Here is a 15,440-nt window from a genome sequence, read left to right on the forward strand (position 1 = left end):
CTTTGGTGCCTGTTTGATTGATGTTTTTCATTTGTGAAAGGCTGTCCTGACTGGATCCTGACAGTAGTCTTGCTCTGCTTACAGAGGAGAAAAGACACAAGAGTGATGTTTCTCTGAAAACACCAGTGTGAGCTCTGACCATAAGTGTCCGAATAAGTCATGTCTGTTTTGGAGCTGTGTGGGAAATGACAAAGTTAAGTACCTCACATGTCTAGAATCTTTCAACTTGAGAATTGGAATAAGAAGAATATGGAAAATTTTCTCCAGGCTGCCTGGTTGGTTGAAGTTGTCTTGCTTTGTGTTCCTGGATCACCAGAGAGTAGGCTTTCCTGTTTCTGTGGGCTTGTGCATCTTCATCAGTAAGTGTTCCCATATTAATGGGGTCCTCTTTTGTGACAGTGAATAACCAGGCCAGTGAGGAACTGGATCCATGTGTAGAGAAAGCAGGGTGTCCCCTCTGGCTTGGCTTGCAGAGCTGACCGGGGGAAAAGGACTATATTAGAGATCTTTTCCCAGGAGTTTAACCCACTCCACTCTTGTGGATTAATCTCTTGTGCTATTTCTACATCAGGTGTTGCCTATAAAAGGACATTTAGGAAAGTTCATGATCCTGAACTGTGTGAATTATCACTAAGGAGAGAGATGTTTTGTTTACTTCCATTTGAAAGGGGAGGGAGCTAAATCAAATAAATTAATTATTTGTGTCCACTTAAGATTTTGATGTAGTTTATGACATCTGCTTTAGAGATGCTTCAGAGGAATCCTCCTCCATGGCCTTGCATCAGTGAGGAGTTGGCTCTTCAGCACATGTACAACTGCCTGTCAGCTGGAAGTCGATGGGAAGTGCTGAATTTGCTCATTTTTTTTTCATTCATCAAAGCATCTTGGCATGCAATAAAGGCACTGTATAGATCAAAGTGTTTCATCATGGCACAAAGTTAATTTTACCAGGATTTGAAGATTTACCTTTTCAAAATTAAAAGTTAAGAAAATTGCTGTGAATAGCTAAAATCCTGATATTGAATAATGACAAAATTTTCTTTAATGTACTTGGAGTTGATTAGATCGAAACCAAAATGTCATGAACATAAATTAAAGTAATTGTAAGTATTTCACACCCTTTTATATAAAGGATAAGGTCCTAAAAAATGTATTTTCAAATCCAGAGTTACGTCTATCTTCAAAATGCCTGCACTGTTAGGTAATTATCTCATTGCAGTTTTAAGTCATTATTTTGCCTGTTGCCTGAGGAATTTTCCAGCAGAGCTGTATTAATAAGATGCCAGGAGAACAAATTCCGTAACTTAATCTCTGTCATAAATTCAACTAGTATAAACAAAGTGGCATTTTCATTCATAATTGAATGACCTGCAGCAAATGTAGGTCAGGAGTGAAGGGATGTTTGATTTTACATCCCATGGAAAATCAAAACTTTTGCATTTTGAGGAAAAAAGTGAGAAAAAATGCAATCAGTGTCTTCTGGACATGGATTGAACATACCACAACTTTGAGAAAAAGAGGTTCCTAATTCATCCACATTGTAAATCTTATCTTAGTGGCATTTAGACTTTACAGTTGGTGATGACAATTCTTTGAGCATTCAGATGAAAATAGAAGACCTACTGATTGAGTTCACTCCTTCCTCATTCTGCCAATTCCATGTACACAAAAACCAGCAACCAAACCCAGCAGATTGAATTTAAAAGGCAACAGATTTGGAGCTTTTTTTTCTTATCTGAAATTGGACTACTTGATTGTGAGCAATCATGTGGATGAGATGTTTCTAATGACAACTAAGTACCTCCTAAAGTCATATGGCTTCAGCATCTGTGGCTCTAAATCTTTTGACTGAATTTTTTTGGGTTGGTTTTGTTCTAAAGTTTTTGAAGTCTTAAAATTGTTTCCAGTCATTGGCATGAGACCTGGAAACACTCAGATGAACCTGCACCTTCTGCATATCAGTCTTGGAAGAGGTTACCCTAACTTACATCAGAAACCTTCTTTGCCTACTAGGAAAGACTTTGGCCTCAGTAGCTTGAAGGGTTTCAAGGCTAATCAGATTTCTGTTTGCTTTAAACAAGCATCCCCTTCTTTTTGCCTCAAATCTTGATTACATATGACCTTCAGAGAGCCTCAAAATGTTAATAAATTCCTCTGAAATTGGTTTTCGTTCCAGTCCAAGGTAGAATTGTACCCATGAGAAATGCTTAATCTATGACCAAAATAAGGCATTTGTATACTTAAATGAGCAGGGGAAGGCTTTGCTATTCTGAATATTCTTGTGGCAATGCACTGACAGACCTATGTCTTAAGGGAATTAAATCCAACTTCGAATTAGGTCAGATTCTAGGTATTTTCTGCTGCCTTAATATTTTTCCAGGGCTGAGAGACATAACACAGGCAGCAACTAGTGGCCCAAGTATCATAATGTTGTATTTGGTAGTTTGTGTCTTGCAGCCTTTCCAAAACCAGATATTGGTAATGCACCCAGGTGAGGGGAATTCTCTGAAGGGGGCTGAAGGAAAGAATGAGCCGGGGGGAGCTGAGGGACCCCGTGAGTGTCCCTTATCCCCTGCTCAGGCAGTGCTCGGCAGACACAGGCAGCGCATTTCCCTCACAGAGGTCAAACACACTGCTGTCAATGCAGTCCTGTGGCTGAGACCCGTGTGTGGTTTGTCCCGCCCTTGAGAAGGTTGTCATTTCTTGCAAAACCTCTGTTTACTGAAGTGCTTGCCTTCTCTGTGTGTTCTGGGCAGATGGCTCCTCTGCGGCGTCTGGCCGATGAGCTCAGCCTGGCCCGAAAGCTTCACCCTGTCTGCGGGAGCAGCCGTAATTCATCCTCGGGGCTCGCTCCCGCTGAGCCGCTGTGGCAGCGGAGCGCCGGTGGGCACGGACAGCGTGTGCCGGCCATGCACAGTGGCTTTGCAGTATTGACTGAACTGACACAGCCAGGCTCATTTACCTAAGGCTTGGGCTAATCACAGCCCCCAAAGTGACGTGCAATCCTTGCTCTTCGTACCTAGATCCTTCCCGTGCTACAAGCTCCGAGGTGGTGATGACTGAGGATTATGATTTGCTAGCGGGATTGAGTAAGAAGGGATAGGTGGGATTTATTTCTCACTTGCCAGACACCTTTACAGACTTCTCAATATTTTTCTATAATTGGCTTCAGTGACAGCCTTCCACAGGCACTGCACTCATCCAGGGAATGGGTCTATGCAGGAAAGGGGTGTTTGTTAAGGCAACATCTGTAATTGCCTTAGGCTGCCACAGCAATAGCACTGAAACTCCAAACCTAGCATCATTACAGGCAAAAGTCATCTCACTGTGGGTCCTGCCTTTCGCTTAATGATGGTGTTCTTCATGTAGTGTTCTGTGCATTGCAGGTGATATTATGATTCATCAGACCAGGATTTCACGCAGCTCAAAATGCCTTCAAATGGAGCTGTAGAGATACTCCTTTTACACACGTGACACAAGCACAGATACCCACTGGGAGCTGGCCTGCAGAGACTGGAGAGCTGGAGACCACGACGGTGCTGTGTGCTGCCTCGTGCTAATCAGCGTTAGAGCAATTCAGTGAACTCAGTGTTGGTGGGTGAGGACTTTGTAAAATGTGGCAGCATGGACTGCACAGCAAACTGTTCTGAAAGGGATTTAGAACAGTTTATCATTCCAAGATGATAAGCCCAAAACTACATACTAGGGGTAAATTTGGGGTGAGTTGTTGCATTTTTTCTATGGCACCAACATTATTTTTCTGAATATATATTTTTGGTGATATTGGTGGCTGCTAGTGGAGCAAGAGTCCCCATGATGTAAAACAGTAAGCTCACCTTGGTAACTGAAATGCTCACAGGTCTGCCCAGTTCAGGTGTTTCCTCTTTACAGGAAAACAGTTGGACAATTTACTGGGAACTAAACATAAAGGAAGCACAGAACTATTTCAGCTGTGAAGCAGAAGCACTCTTGAAATACTGTGCAGCTGAGTTCAGCACTGTGTATGTAGTGTTTCCAAATGGCCACCATCAAGAAAAACTATTTTGACTATACAGCTAACAGGTTTGATATTCCCAGGCCACCACTAAGCCCTTGGGTATTTTACATTACTACTTTTGCAGATGGTCCCTATGGCTCTGGCACCAGAAGAGAAAGGGTTGGGAATGCCAGAGCAAAGTATTAGAAAGAAATGATGAAGTTGTAACTGTACAACAGGTTTGGAGTGCAACTCCAAAGGATCCTATTGAAATACATAGATAAGTTTTTACTTCTGAAAAACAGAAGTAAACAGAAAAGCCTGTTTAGTTATTGCAGAATAACTCAGTAGGGACAGTGCTTCTAAGGGAACTCTAGCTTTGAGGCACAACGTGGTGTTGATTAGTGCAAATAAAGCTCTTCAAGAGTCACCTTTCAGCAATTACAATCAGACACTGCCACTGTGGCTTCAAAAGCTTCATTAGCAAACTCTGCTCCTAGTGAGAGCTGTGAATCTCAGATACCCCAGAAGTTTTAGCTGATGGACAAATGTCTTCACTTATTTATTTTCTTCCAAATGAAAGATAATAACATATTCCTTCATCTGGATAAACAGCATTAAAAATCAAAATAGATCCTGCTGAAGAAAACACAGCCAGTGGTATAGTTCTAAAGAGCTGAGGATAATTTTCCAATTGAATATGATGAAGTCAGGGCACCTTAAAATTTTATTGTTACCTAAAGCAACAATCTAACAAAATGCAGTGTGTTTTAGATGTAGCCAAAAGAAAGGTATAATAAAGAATTTTTTTCTATTTTTGTTAGGATTCTCTAATGAAACACCTGCAAATACTGGAAACAATTTTCTAGCAGTTTTCTCTTAATCCACAAATAGAAGATGATGATATTTTCAATTCTTTCTTGGTTAAGGCAAGGGCAGTTGGCAGTGCTTTGTTCGTTGTCATCATGCCAAATACTGGCAGGCTCTTTTGCAGTGTCAGTGGTGATCTGTTTCCACAGTTAGTGGGAAGACTTCTTGCTGATTTGCCTGCCAATGTACTAACCTCCCATTAAAATAGTGGGACAAATTAAGTTTAGTGCTCTTGCTAATTTCCACATGAATTCATTATTTGGCAGCTATAATAAATGTTGTTTGCCAGAGTTCCTCCTTATCCTGTGTATCTTACTGACGCACTCACTGCTTTGTATATACTGTAGTTAATTGTTTAAGAATTTAATGAAACTACCATAAGGTATCAAAGAAATAATTACAGCAATAGTTGATTTTGTTCTTGTATCTGTAATGGGCTAGTTTATTAGGAAAGACTTGGGAAACCACCAAGTAGAAGTTGTGTTTTCCTGATTTTCAATCAGCTCTGTTGTCTAGCTTGTCTCTCTCTAACTGATCTGTGGCTAGACAAATGGGCTCCTGCAGTTTGATTCTATCCAGAAGTGTTTGGAGAATAAAATCACTTAAAAATAATCTATTGGCCAGAATCAATCATGGAGCAGTCTTGGCTGTTACTGGTCTTCCAATAAAACACACTGTACTTGTACCTGTTCTCTCCAGAGCATCACAGCCAGACATTTTAGAACAGAGAATAAGTAAACCCAAGATAGCTGTTATTCAGATAAAATTATCAATATTAGTTTTTCTATTGACCAAATAATGGTGGCCTGCTTACCCTTAGGTTTGACATGACTTCTGTTGTGAAACTGGTACAAATCATAGGTGTTAGCTTGGAAAGAAGCTTGGAGGTCATCCAGGACTCAAAGCAGGATCAACACTGGGGTCACACCAGGCTGTCCAGGGCTTTTTTCAGCTGGGTCCAGATGCCTTCAAAGTTGACATCGTGTTTCTGGGTCCCTGTTGTGATGTTTTTTATCCTCTGGGTGAACAATGTTTTCCTTGTGTCTAGATGGAACTATTTCTATTTCACCATCTTATCCTCCTGCCATGCAGCACTGTGAAGAACCTGCCTTTGCTGGCTCTGTCTTCCTGCTGAACTCCCTTCCCCCCCAGGTTATCCCTCTGTCTGAGGAAAGGGCAGTCATTGCTTCCCTCCAGCTCCTGGCTGTGCTTCAGTTGGCACAGCCCAGCATGCTGTTGGCTTTCCCTGCTGCCTCACGTTTAACCTGCCTAAAGCAAGGAGCTGTGTGAAACTGGGACTGACTTTTCTGTCCCTCAGACATCCAGCAGCACATCTCCTTTACCATGAAGTTTATTCCTGGAAGTCAGGGATATTACTGAAGCTTATAGCACATAGAGCCAAGATTTCAGAAAGCAAAGGGAACAGAAATAACCCATGCGAAATTCCTTGTGTGAAATTTTCTGCAGGAGGTGTCAGATGTAATTAAAATACTTCTCTTAGGTAGGACTGGGGAGGGAGAAAAACTTGATAAATTATTTGTTGACAGAAAAAGGGATTTAAAAAGGTTTTTAGCATGTATTTGAAATGTCTACCTAGGAAACCCCCCAAAGCATCTCCTTTGAAAACTGACTGAATCATTTGTTGCAGCTGTTTGGTCTGGGCTCTAAGGTTTTTAGGTCTCAGATTTAAATGTTAGACAAACATAATGACCAGAGTCCTGTGTGACATCCGTGTTAGGCTCCAAGTGAGAGCAGGTTTTACAGTTTCCAAATTGCCTTGCTTTGAGAAGAGATGGTGCTTTAGATTTGAACCTCTGTTATTTTGTAGTCTGTGTGTAATAAGCACATTGGGAAATAAAGGCAAATGGCTTGGCTTAAAGAGAACTTCTGGTCAACATTGTCTCTAGTGGAATTATGTTACCAACAACAATGAAGAGTTGCCAAAAACATATAAATGTATCTATCTCAGGAGGGGAAGCTGTTAATGAGATTGTCCTTCTATGAGTAATCCTGTACCCCGACCACCTCCTATGAGATTACCCTTTGAAAAAACAAGCCCACTGAGAAGTCGTGCTGTGTTGGGGAGAGAGTTGTGTGGAGCAATTAACCACCGGGGCTCAATGCTGATTGCAAGTGGCTGCTGATCCGCCAAGGAAAATCCTCATACCAAACCCAAGAGAAGCCAGGAGCAAGGCATTAGAGGGGTGTGCAGCACCATACCCTGGAACAAGCACACTGAGCCCTCAGTGAGTTTCCAAAACCAGCTGGGTTCTAGTTTTGTTAAAATATGCTTTAGATTGTTTAAAGAGGTTGGATCTAGTTTTGTTAACTCATGCCTGAGTTAAGACAGAAATGAGGCAGAAATAAGTAAGCAAACTTGTTAGATTCATACTGGTGCTACAGGACATGAGGATAAATATAAAAATAAATAATGGCCTGGCAGTGTGTCTTTCAGCACAGCAGGCTAATTTCACCTCTGACAGCACAGGGGTGCTGTTATGACTATCCTGTGCTGTACATTTTATCCACTACAAAACTTTTCTAGCACATAACATTTCCTCACTATGGAGCTGGCATGAGAACCATGCAAAGCAAGCTGGCACACCTGACCCTGTGTGTCCTAGGAATTGCAATTTTGTTCAAAGTTTTCATTCTGCTGATGGATTTCCATTCTAGCCAATTTTGAAGTGTGATGGTTTAGCAGGAAGCAAAGCCAGTGTGTGGATCTCCCTTTGACTGGCCAGAGGGAGAGGTAAGTATACAAGTGGACACATAAATGGGCAGGGAAATGTGAATTGTAAATGGAAATGGTAGGAATTGAAACACGAATTGTGGGCAAATAGCTTATTGTCCATCATGGTCGCACTGGAGAGCAAATGGATGAGTGGCAAGCAGGTACTGCTCAGGGGTGTAGACTGGTGACAAAGTGACACCAGAAGCCAGCAGCAGCAAGGCAATAGCACAGTACACCAAAACTTGGTGGGACAACCAAGTCACAATGAATATTGGAGAATTTGGGAGCTCCTCCAAATCCCAATAAACCAGAATCCTGCTGTTTCAAGCACACAAATTTCCATTGTGTGAAGCATTAAAAAAAACAAACAAAAAAACCCCAAAACATAAATGTGAAACTGGGCAAAGGCTTTTGGGAACAACTTGTAAGTACTTGAAACTTACTGTAATATCTTAGTGTCTATCCAAGCATATTTCATTTATCCTGTTCCCTGCAATGGTATTCACAGTCGGGTTTGACATGTGGGTTTCCCTCTAAAGTGGAAAGGAGGTCTGCTTGTCCTCACTATAATTTTTAATTGAATTTATGTTCAGTCAGCATAACATGATTGCTCTAAAGATGGCTTCTGTCTGCCCACAATAAGGTTAAGACTCAATTAGTAGTTACAGCATCTAACGATGTTTCACCACTTGCCAGAAGGCTCAAGCAGCATCTGGCCAGCTGCTGGCACCAGTTCAGCTCCCGTTTCCCTTTGCAGGGGTGCTGGGCCGCCCTCCCCGGGAGCACTGAGTGAGGGATGGGCTGTCCTGGGGCTCCCTGTGCCCCATCCCTGCTCCAGCTGTTCCCTGCACTGCACAGTGTAGCACAAAACCATGAACGCATCATTCACACCCTCGCTCCGCAGTCGCCCGAAGGTGCACAGCTGCTAGGAAAACTGCTGAGATGATAATAAGGTTTTTGGTGTCTTTATGTGAGGATTAAGGTTTTTTTCCATCTTGAAGAAATTAATTTTACTCTAATCAACAATTGTATCAACCAGTAACCCTCAAAAAAATCTGCGTGACTGTTAGCTGACAAAACCCCAGATGAAGCCTCTTGTGTTCCTTCCTAAGGTTTTTCCTTTCCACTTTGCCCATGTGACTCTGAAAAGCTCATTTTTGCACTATATTCTTAGCACAAAACAAATGATAGCTCTTTCTATCTTCTTTCTTTTTAAGGTGTGTCCAGTTTTCCCATCAATCTTACTACTTATCCAGAAAGTTAACAAACATTGGAATGTATGTGATGGTGTCAATAGTTATCTAAAATACCAATGTTACATATATATGTAGGCGTTTGATCTTGGTTGTAACTTAAATAACAGCAGGTAAATAAAAAATACATAATTTTTGATTTATGAGAGAAAATGGGCAGACATGTAATTTGAAGGCAACCACGAGAAAAAAAAACAAAACATCAAAATTGTAAATGAGAATTCTACCAGCAGAGGAACACTAGAAATTGTATTGTCTGACATTTTGTATTTGGTCATGTAGGTCAGATACTATCATTTTGTCAAGGTCTACTACGTTCAGTCTACTTTATGTACAAATTTTGGAGAGCAAACGTCAAACATCCCACCTTCTTCCCGTCAAGATTCTCCTGCACAGGAGCGGTGCGAGCAGCTTGTCCATCGGATGGGTTTCCTTAGGCGTTCCCTGTCGCAGGTACTCACGGCTCGCCTGTATTTATTTACCCGTTTGGTGAGAGCTGAGGGGCGGGAGCACCAGGACCGGGATCCCTGAAGGGCCGGGGGCTGTGCGGGACCGGGATCCGTGAGGGGCCAGGGGCTGTGAGGGACCGGGATCCGTGAGCTGTGAGGGGCCGGGGGCTGTGAGGGACCGGGATCCGTGAGGGGCTGGGGGCTGTGCGGGACCGGGATCCGTGAGCTGTGAGGGGCCGGGGGCTGTGAGGGACTGGGGGGGCGTGTCCGGGGCCGTGGGGGTGTTCTGGGGCGTTTCCCGAGGGGCGGGGGCGTCTCCCGGGTGTGTCCCGGGTGTGTCCCGGGTGTGTCCCGAGCGTGTCCCGGGCGTGTCCCGTGTCTGCCCGGTATCCCGAGCGTGTCGCGGGCGGCGGTGCCGGTGCAGCCCCGCCCCGCCGTGACCTCAGCGCGCCTCACGTGATGCAGGTGCGGCCCCCGCCCCGCCGCTCCCGGCGCTCGCTCCCGGCGCTCGCTCCCTTTGCTGCGCGCCCTCCCCGCCGCCCCCCGCGGATGCGCCGGAGCCTCCGCGGCCCCGCAGGTCTGTCCGCGCCGGTGAGGGGCGGGGGGCGGCCGCGGGGCAGGGCCCGTCCCCCGCGCAGGCCCCCGGCGCGCCGGGGCCTCTCGCCGTGCGGCTGAGGGGGTCGCGCCGCAGGCCGGGCCGGGCCCCGGAGCGTGGGCTGAGCGGGGCCGCCCGGCCCGGCCGGGCTCTGGTGATGCCTCAGCCCCGGCGCAGCCGGGAGCGCCTTGAGAGCCCGGCCCGCTCCGGCCCCCGGGGCCAGGGTGACCAGGACACCGCGTCCTGGCGTTACGGGGAGGGGCCGCAGAACAAACCCGACCCTCCGGATCCTCCCTCTGCTCTATTGGTAGCCTGGAGTCTATGGTGGTGTCATCCCTCTGGTACCCGGTGAAGGCGTTTTTCTGGGCACTGTACTAAACGCGTTAAGTTTCGTGGCACCGAGTCGCTTCCATTGCCCAGGACTCGCGGGGTGCGCCACGGGGCCAGTGCGCCGCTGGAAAACCTCCTGCAGGGCAACTTTCTGTGTGGAGAGTTAGGATTCTCTATACAGCACGGCATTTCTGTGCTGGGGGAAAAGAAACATTCAGTGCATGGAGGTATCCCTGAAGTAGCTTTATTTAATAAGGATGTTCCCTGTATCTGTAATTTAAGTTATCTATGATGATCTTTTGGAGAAGCTTTCTAATGTTAATCCATTTTTTTCACTGTCAGCCTTGTTTTATTTGAATTGGTCAGTCTTGAAAAGAGCAATAAGAGTAAGCTGTGTGGGCAATATTGTGGGAAATTAACATGATAGTGGATAAAGAACTGTTTTTATGAAATATGGACCAGATTTTTTAACCACCACTTCTGCAGAGCATAAAGAACATTAGCAGCAGGGTTTCACATGGATTAAGAAACTCTGTAAGGGCACTGACAATACCAGGAGGACATTAATTCCTATGTACAGTGTATTTATTCTGAAAGTGATCTTGAAAAGAGCTCGATAAAAACTTTATTATCCTAGGTGTCTGCTGTCTGTTTTCCACGTGCTTCTATGACCCTCTAGAAACCTGGGTAGAATAATTCCCAAGACTGTGACATTAGAGAACTTCTAGAGGTGGAAGTGCCAAGGTGAAAGCTAGGTCGTCGTTTGAGACAGAACAGCTGCAGGAATTTTCAGCTACTTAGGGCTTTCATTTACTTCCTCCATTTTGAGGGTGCTGTGGTGCATTAAATATCAGGTTGTTCTCGTGGTTCACTGCTTCTTTCTTCTTTTTGACCTCTGGTAGAGATTTAGTTAATACCGTTCTTTAGGCTGCTCTTAGCTCAGCTTGATCCCTTTCCAATCACTGTTTTCATTTCAGGGTTGGTTTGGGAAACAGTGGAGTGGAACAGGTCTGACTCTTCTGACTCCTGTGCGCTGTCCTCGGTGCTGATCTCTGACTGACGGTCTCAAGGCCGAGCGGGCTGGGATGGTCTGGGATCGCGGGGGTGGTCTCTGCTTTGTTTAGCTGCTGACAGCTGACATCTGTGCTGAAGGGCGATGTGTGCAGAAGGAAAAACTAGGAAGAAGTCCGGGGTTTTGAGTCATATTAAGCTGTAACTGAAAGCTGACTGGAATGACATAGCTCCAGTATGATTTTGTAGATTGCATAAGCAGTAGTTACTGCTTGAAGTATGGATCTGACCCCATTTTGAAATTTAAACGGAACCAGAAGGAAATGACTGGTACCACTTAAAAGCTCTTATTTTCTGTTATATATTATGTAATTTGCATCCATTTTCCAATCTCCCTGACACATTTTTCTTATTCTGTTATGTGTTCTTTACTAACTTCTAGAAGAAAGAATTACACATTCTTCAGGCAGACATATGATGAAGAAAAAATGTAAAATTACTCATGTTTAAGAAGCCTGCTACTGCAGTATGATAAACTGGGAAAAACGTTTTTCTTTTTCCTTTCTCTGTCAAGTCTTCACAAAGTACTTTAAGTGAGAGTAGGTAATCCCTTAGGAGTGAGTGTACATGTGCAAAGGTTTTGTGGCAGAGGGTGAGATTTGCATCCAGTAAGGTAGGTGCAATAATAACAATAATTTCTATGACAGTGGGCACAGACATAAAGTTATACGTGCCATAGTGACTTCTCTGTTCTTACTTATAACATGTTGAAGTGTCACCCAGTTTTGCAAAATGATGTAATGAATGCTTGCTGTTAAATCTTACAGAGAATTATGTGTGCAGGCAGTATTTGAGTTCTCTCAGTGCTTTTGCAGGACTTAATCTGCTTCCAAAATGGTGCTGGTGGTGTTTGTGTTCCTCCAGTTGCCTGGGAGCCCTGGTCAGAGATGGATGTTGACACAGGTGTTACAATAAGCTTTGAACGTGTGAAGTGGGAAATGAAAAAAGAATATAAGCAGATAGGAAATAACACTGATGAGTAGGGATTCAGCATGCCAGTGGCCCAGCTGCTGCCAGTTTGCTGCAAATACCAGGTGGAGAGATAAGGGTGTGTGATTTGAGGAGCTCATAGGTTTAAATGAGGTGCTAGTTTCAGGGCTGCTGCCTTGGAAGAACACTTCCATGTGTCTGGGCACATGGAGAATGTGGACAAGTGCTTGTTTAGGGCATCCTAAACAAGGGATGGTGGTCTGCTGGTGGGTGAGAGTGAAAAGGCTGCAGAAGTCTTCAAAGAGTAGACAAGGGAACCTGGTATGATCAAGGACAGTTCACTGCTGGAATGATACTTGATGTAGTGACTAAGAAAAGGATCTAGTAGTCAGTTTTTAAAATAGATGTTGAGCTAAAAATGTGATGCCAGAGAAGAGCAGGCAGTAATGCTGTTTTATTTAGTAGGAGCCCTTTTTTTTTTTTTTTTTAAGGATCAGTATTAATTTTAAATTGGATGATGAAAAATATAGCTATTCCTATCCCTTAAAAATTAGGCATTTTATAACCATGTATTTTGTTTTTTTGAAAAGAGGCTGTAAGAAGAGAAACAGTGAGAAATTATTTAATGGGATTTATATACAGAAAATGTTTATGAAGTTTTTTGATTGTATCTATTTTTGAATTAGAGATTAAGAAAACTTAAAATGTAATAGGTAGCATAAAAATTTTTCTATTACTCAAAATAACATTGTTGTTTTAAAAAAACTTAGAAGTTCATTTGGCATCTCAGTACTTTTGCTTTTAGCAATTGTTCAGTCACACCAAGCAACAAAAGACCTTGGGTTTTACCTTGGACCAAATAGATTATTTCCCCAGATGGACAGCTAAACAAATGAGAGACACTTTGGAGTTAAATCTGAATTTTACTTGTTGTAAATTAATACCTCATCCTTCATGATATTGTAGCTTTCTAAATACTTTAAAAATTAAATCAAAATTAATTTCTCTTCACATTATTGCTATTTCTTTGCAGTTTTAGCAACTTCAGCATTAATAGTGTATTATTTTGGGACTAATTTTAAGATGCATTTGTTCTTTTTTATTTTGATTCCTTTTCCTAGCGCTGGAGCTGATGGTGCTCAGCATTCAGAAGATTCAACCCTTATTGTGGGAAACTGAATTGGAAAATTGAATTTCTCAATTAAAAATTGCATGGAATCTGCTGTCCTTATTAAAAAGCTCATAAGAGATCATTGGAAGCACAAGATAAATGTTGCCAGTTAGGAAAACACATTAAAGTGAGCCTTTTCTCAGTGTTTCACTGTTTGGTTGAAGGCTAATGTCAATATGAACACTTAACTAACACTTCTAATTATTTAGTCAGCTCCATTACACGTGGCAGAAATTTGAGGTAGCGTTTTTTTGTTTTCCACAGCACCTGTTTGCTGACCCCAGCCCAGCCTGACTGGGTAAAAGGCCACAGCTTTCCAAACAGAGGGAAAGCAGCTGGGGTTGCCAGGTGCTCTGCAGAGGTCAGTGATTAACACCCCATTTGTTCCAGGAGCTGGGCCTGGTGGTACAAATGGTGATTGCTCCAAGGGAGCAGGGTGGCATTACCAGTTACAGGAGCTGAGAGAGGAGCTGGCTGATGTGGGGACGGCCAGCAGCAGCCACTCCACGGCTGTGGCTGTAGCTTTGAAAGGAGCTTCATGCCTAAGCCTCAGCCTTGAACTAGGGCGCCGTAGCCAGAAACCTCTGTTTTTGCTGTGAGAATGAAATGTGTCTGCAATTCATTGACTCTTTTTCTGATTAAGTTTGGTTTTATTTTATTAATAGACTTGGATCGTCTGGCTAATAAACAAACATGAGTCATCTGAAGTTGTTTGCAGCTACGCTGAAGAGGCATGGCTTTAAACTTCTGGAAAATCAGGATATAGCCAGAAGGGCATTTTTACATGGCCAACGGTATGTTTCATCAGGAACCTCAGAGCCATTCCTGAGTGGGAGTAATTCCAATTATGTGGAGGAAATGTACTATGCATGGCTTGAAAACCCTAAAAGTGTACATAAGGTAAGTCTAAAACTTGACTGTAATGCTGGGCTAAGAATGGAATAGGTTTCTTTTACTTTTTTACTTTTTAATAAAAAGTTCAGGAAAAGGTCTTGTGTGAAATGAAAAACATGAAATTAATTTCCCACCTATTGATTGGTGTAAGATGTGATATTGGAAGTATGAAAGTACAGAGGAGGCACAGGCATGGTGAGCAGAGCAGAAAGAAGGATAAGTACAGACCAGAAATAGACAGCTGCTCTGAAAGTTTATTCCTCCATGGAAATGCTGGTCAAGCAGACAGTTAAGTAATTCATTGCATCCAGAAGAAGACCCAAGAATAAAATATATTTAATTTTTTGGTTTATATTAAGGCTGTATCAGAGAATATATTTAAATAATGTGTTGATGTTGGTACTTCTAAACTGTCTGAAGAAAACGAATGTTCAGTTGTCTTTGGATTAAACTATTGAAGTTGTAACTTTAAAACTGAATCTGAAATTGTCAAAATATTCTTCTGAAGTATCTTGAAAAGTATTTTGATATGTGTCTTTTCTTCTCTCTTCAGGCAATAGACATTTATTTGCTTTTCTAAAAACTCTATTACCCAAATCCTTTCTTGTGGACAAAATACATAGGCTTATTTTTTAACAAGCTTGCTGCTGACAAAGAGGGCTCTGTTATGGTGATACATGTATAGTAACTTAAGAAGTTGATGAGAAGTCTGATCAATTCTAAGACAGACAAGTCATTTTCCAGGAAGTAATGTGAATTGTGCTCAAAGTGTTTACCAAATTGGTTGTCTGCTCCCTTATTCTCGACGCACGTATATCAAAATGTCACTTAGAAGTTGTTGTTCTAAGTCTGATAATCTGTCTAGAGTGTGAGGAAGTGACGCATGCTGAGGGCAGAAACTAAAAAGTAAACCAAGAATGGTGGTTTTGTAGCTGTTTTTTCCCTTTGGATGTTGTGCATGAACTTAGTCTTGTTGAAAGATGACATATGCAGTGCCAACTCTGAAGACTGACTGACATAGCAGATTGATCCTAGGACTTTTATCTTACACCTGAGCTTGGGATGGAGAAACCTTCTCTGGGAATGGCTCTTTCTCAGCTGACTTTGAGCCCTTGTCCTGTAGCTGCCAGCTGAGCTCCACCAGTGTGGGGTGGGATAGCACGTTGT

The 15,440-nt window shown here is 42.9% G+C and overlaps 1 protein-coding gene across 3 annotated transcripts in view; it reads left to right on the plus strand.

The window, feature by feature from the left end:
• Positions 1 to 9,642: 9,642 nt before the first annotated feature.
• OGDHL (oxoglutarate dehydrogenase L) overlaps positions 9,643 to 15,440 on the plus strand; it is a 46,111-nt gene continuing 40,313 nt past the window's right edge. Inside the window, exons 1-2 of one of the 3 annotated variants that reach the window (XM_072931425.1) lie at positions 9,643 to 9,747; positions 14,045 to 14,279. In XM_072931425.1, coding sequence (XP_072787526.1) covers positions 14,073 to 14,279 — 207 coding nt within the window. In that variant the 5' untranslated portion in view covers positions 9,643 to 9,747; positions 14,045 to 14,072. Of the gene's footprint in view, positions 9,860 to 13,485; positions 13,507 to 14,044; positions 14,280 to 15,440 lie in introns of those variants that run through there. The other 2 variants (XM_030275836.4, XM_072931426.1) reach the window with 2 other exon arrangements.

Source organism: Taeniopygia guttata, chromosome 6 (assembly GCF_048771995.1).
Source record: "Taeniopygia guttata chromosome 6, bTaeGut7.mat, whole genome shotgun sequence".
Taxonomy (NCBI): domain Eukaryota; kingdom Metazoa; phylum Chordata; class Aves; order Passeriformes; family Estrildidae; genus Taeniopygia; species Taeniopygia guttata.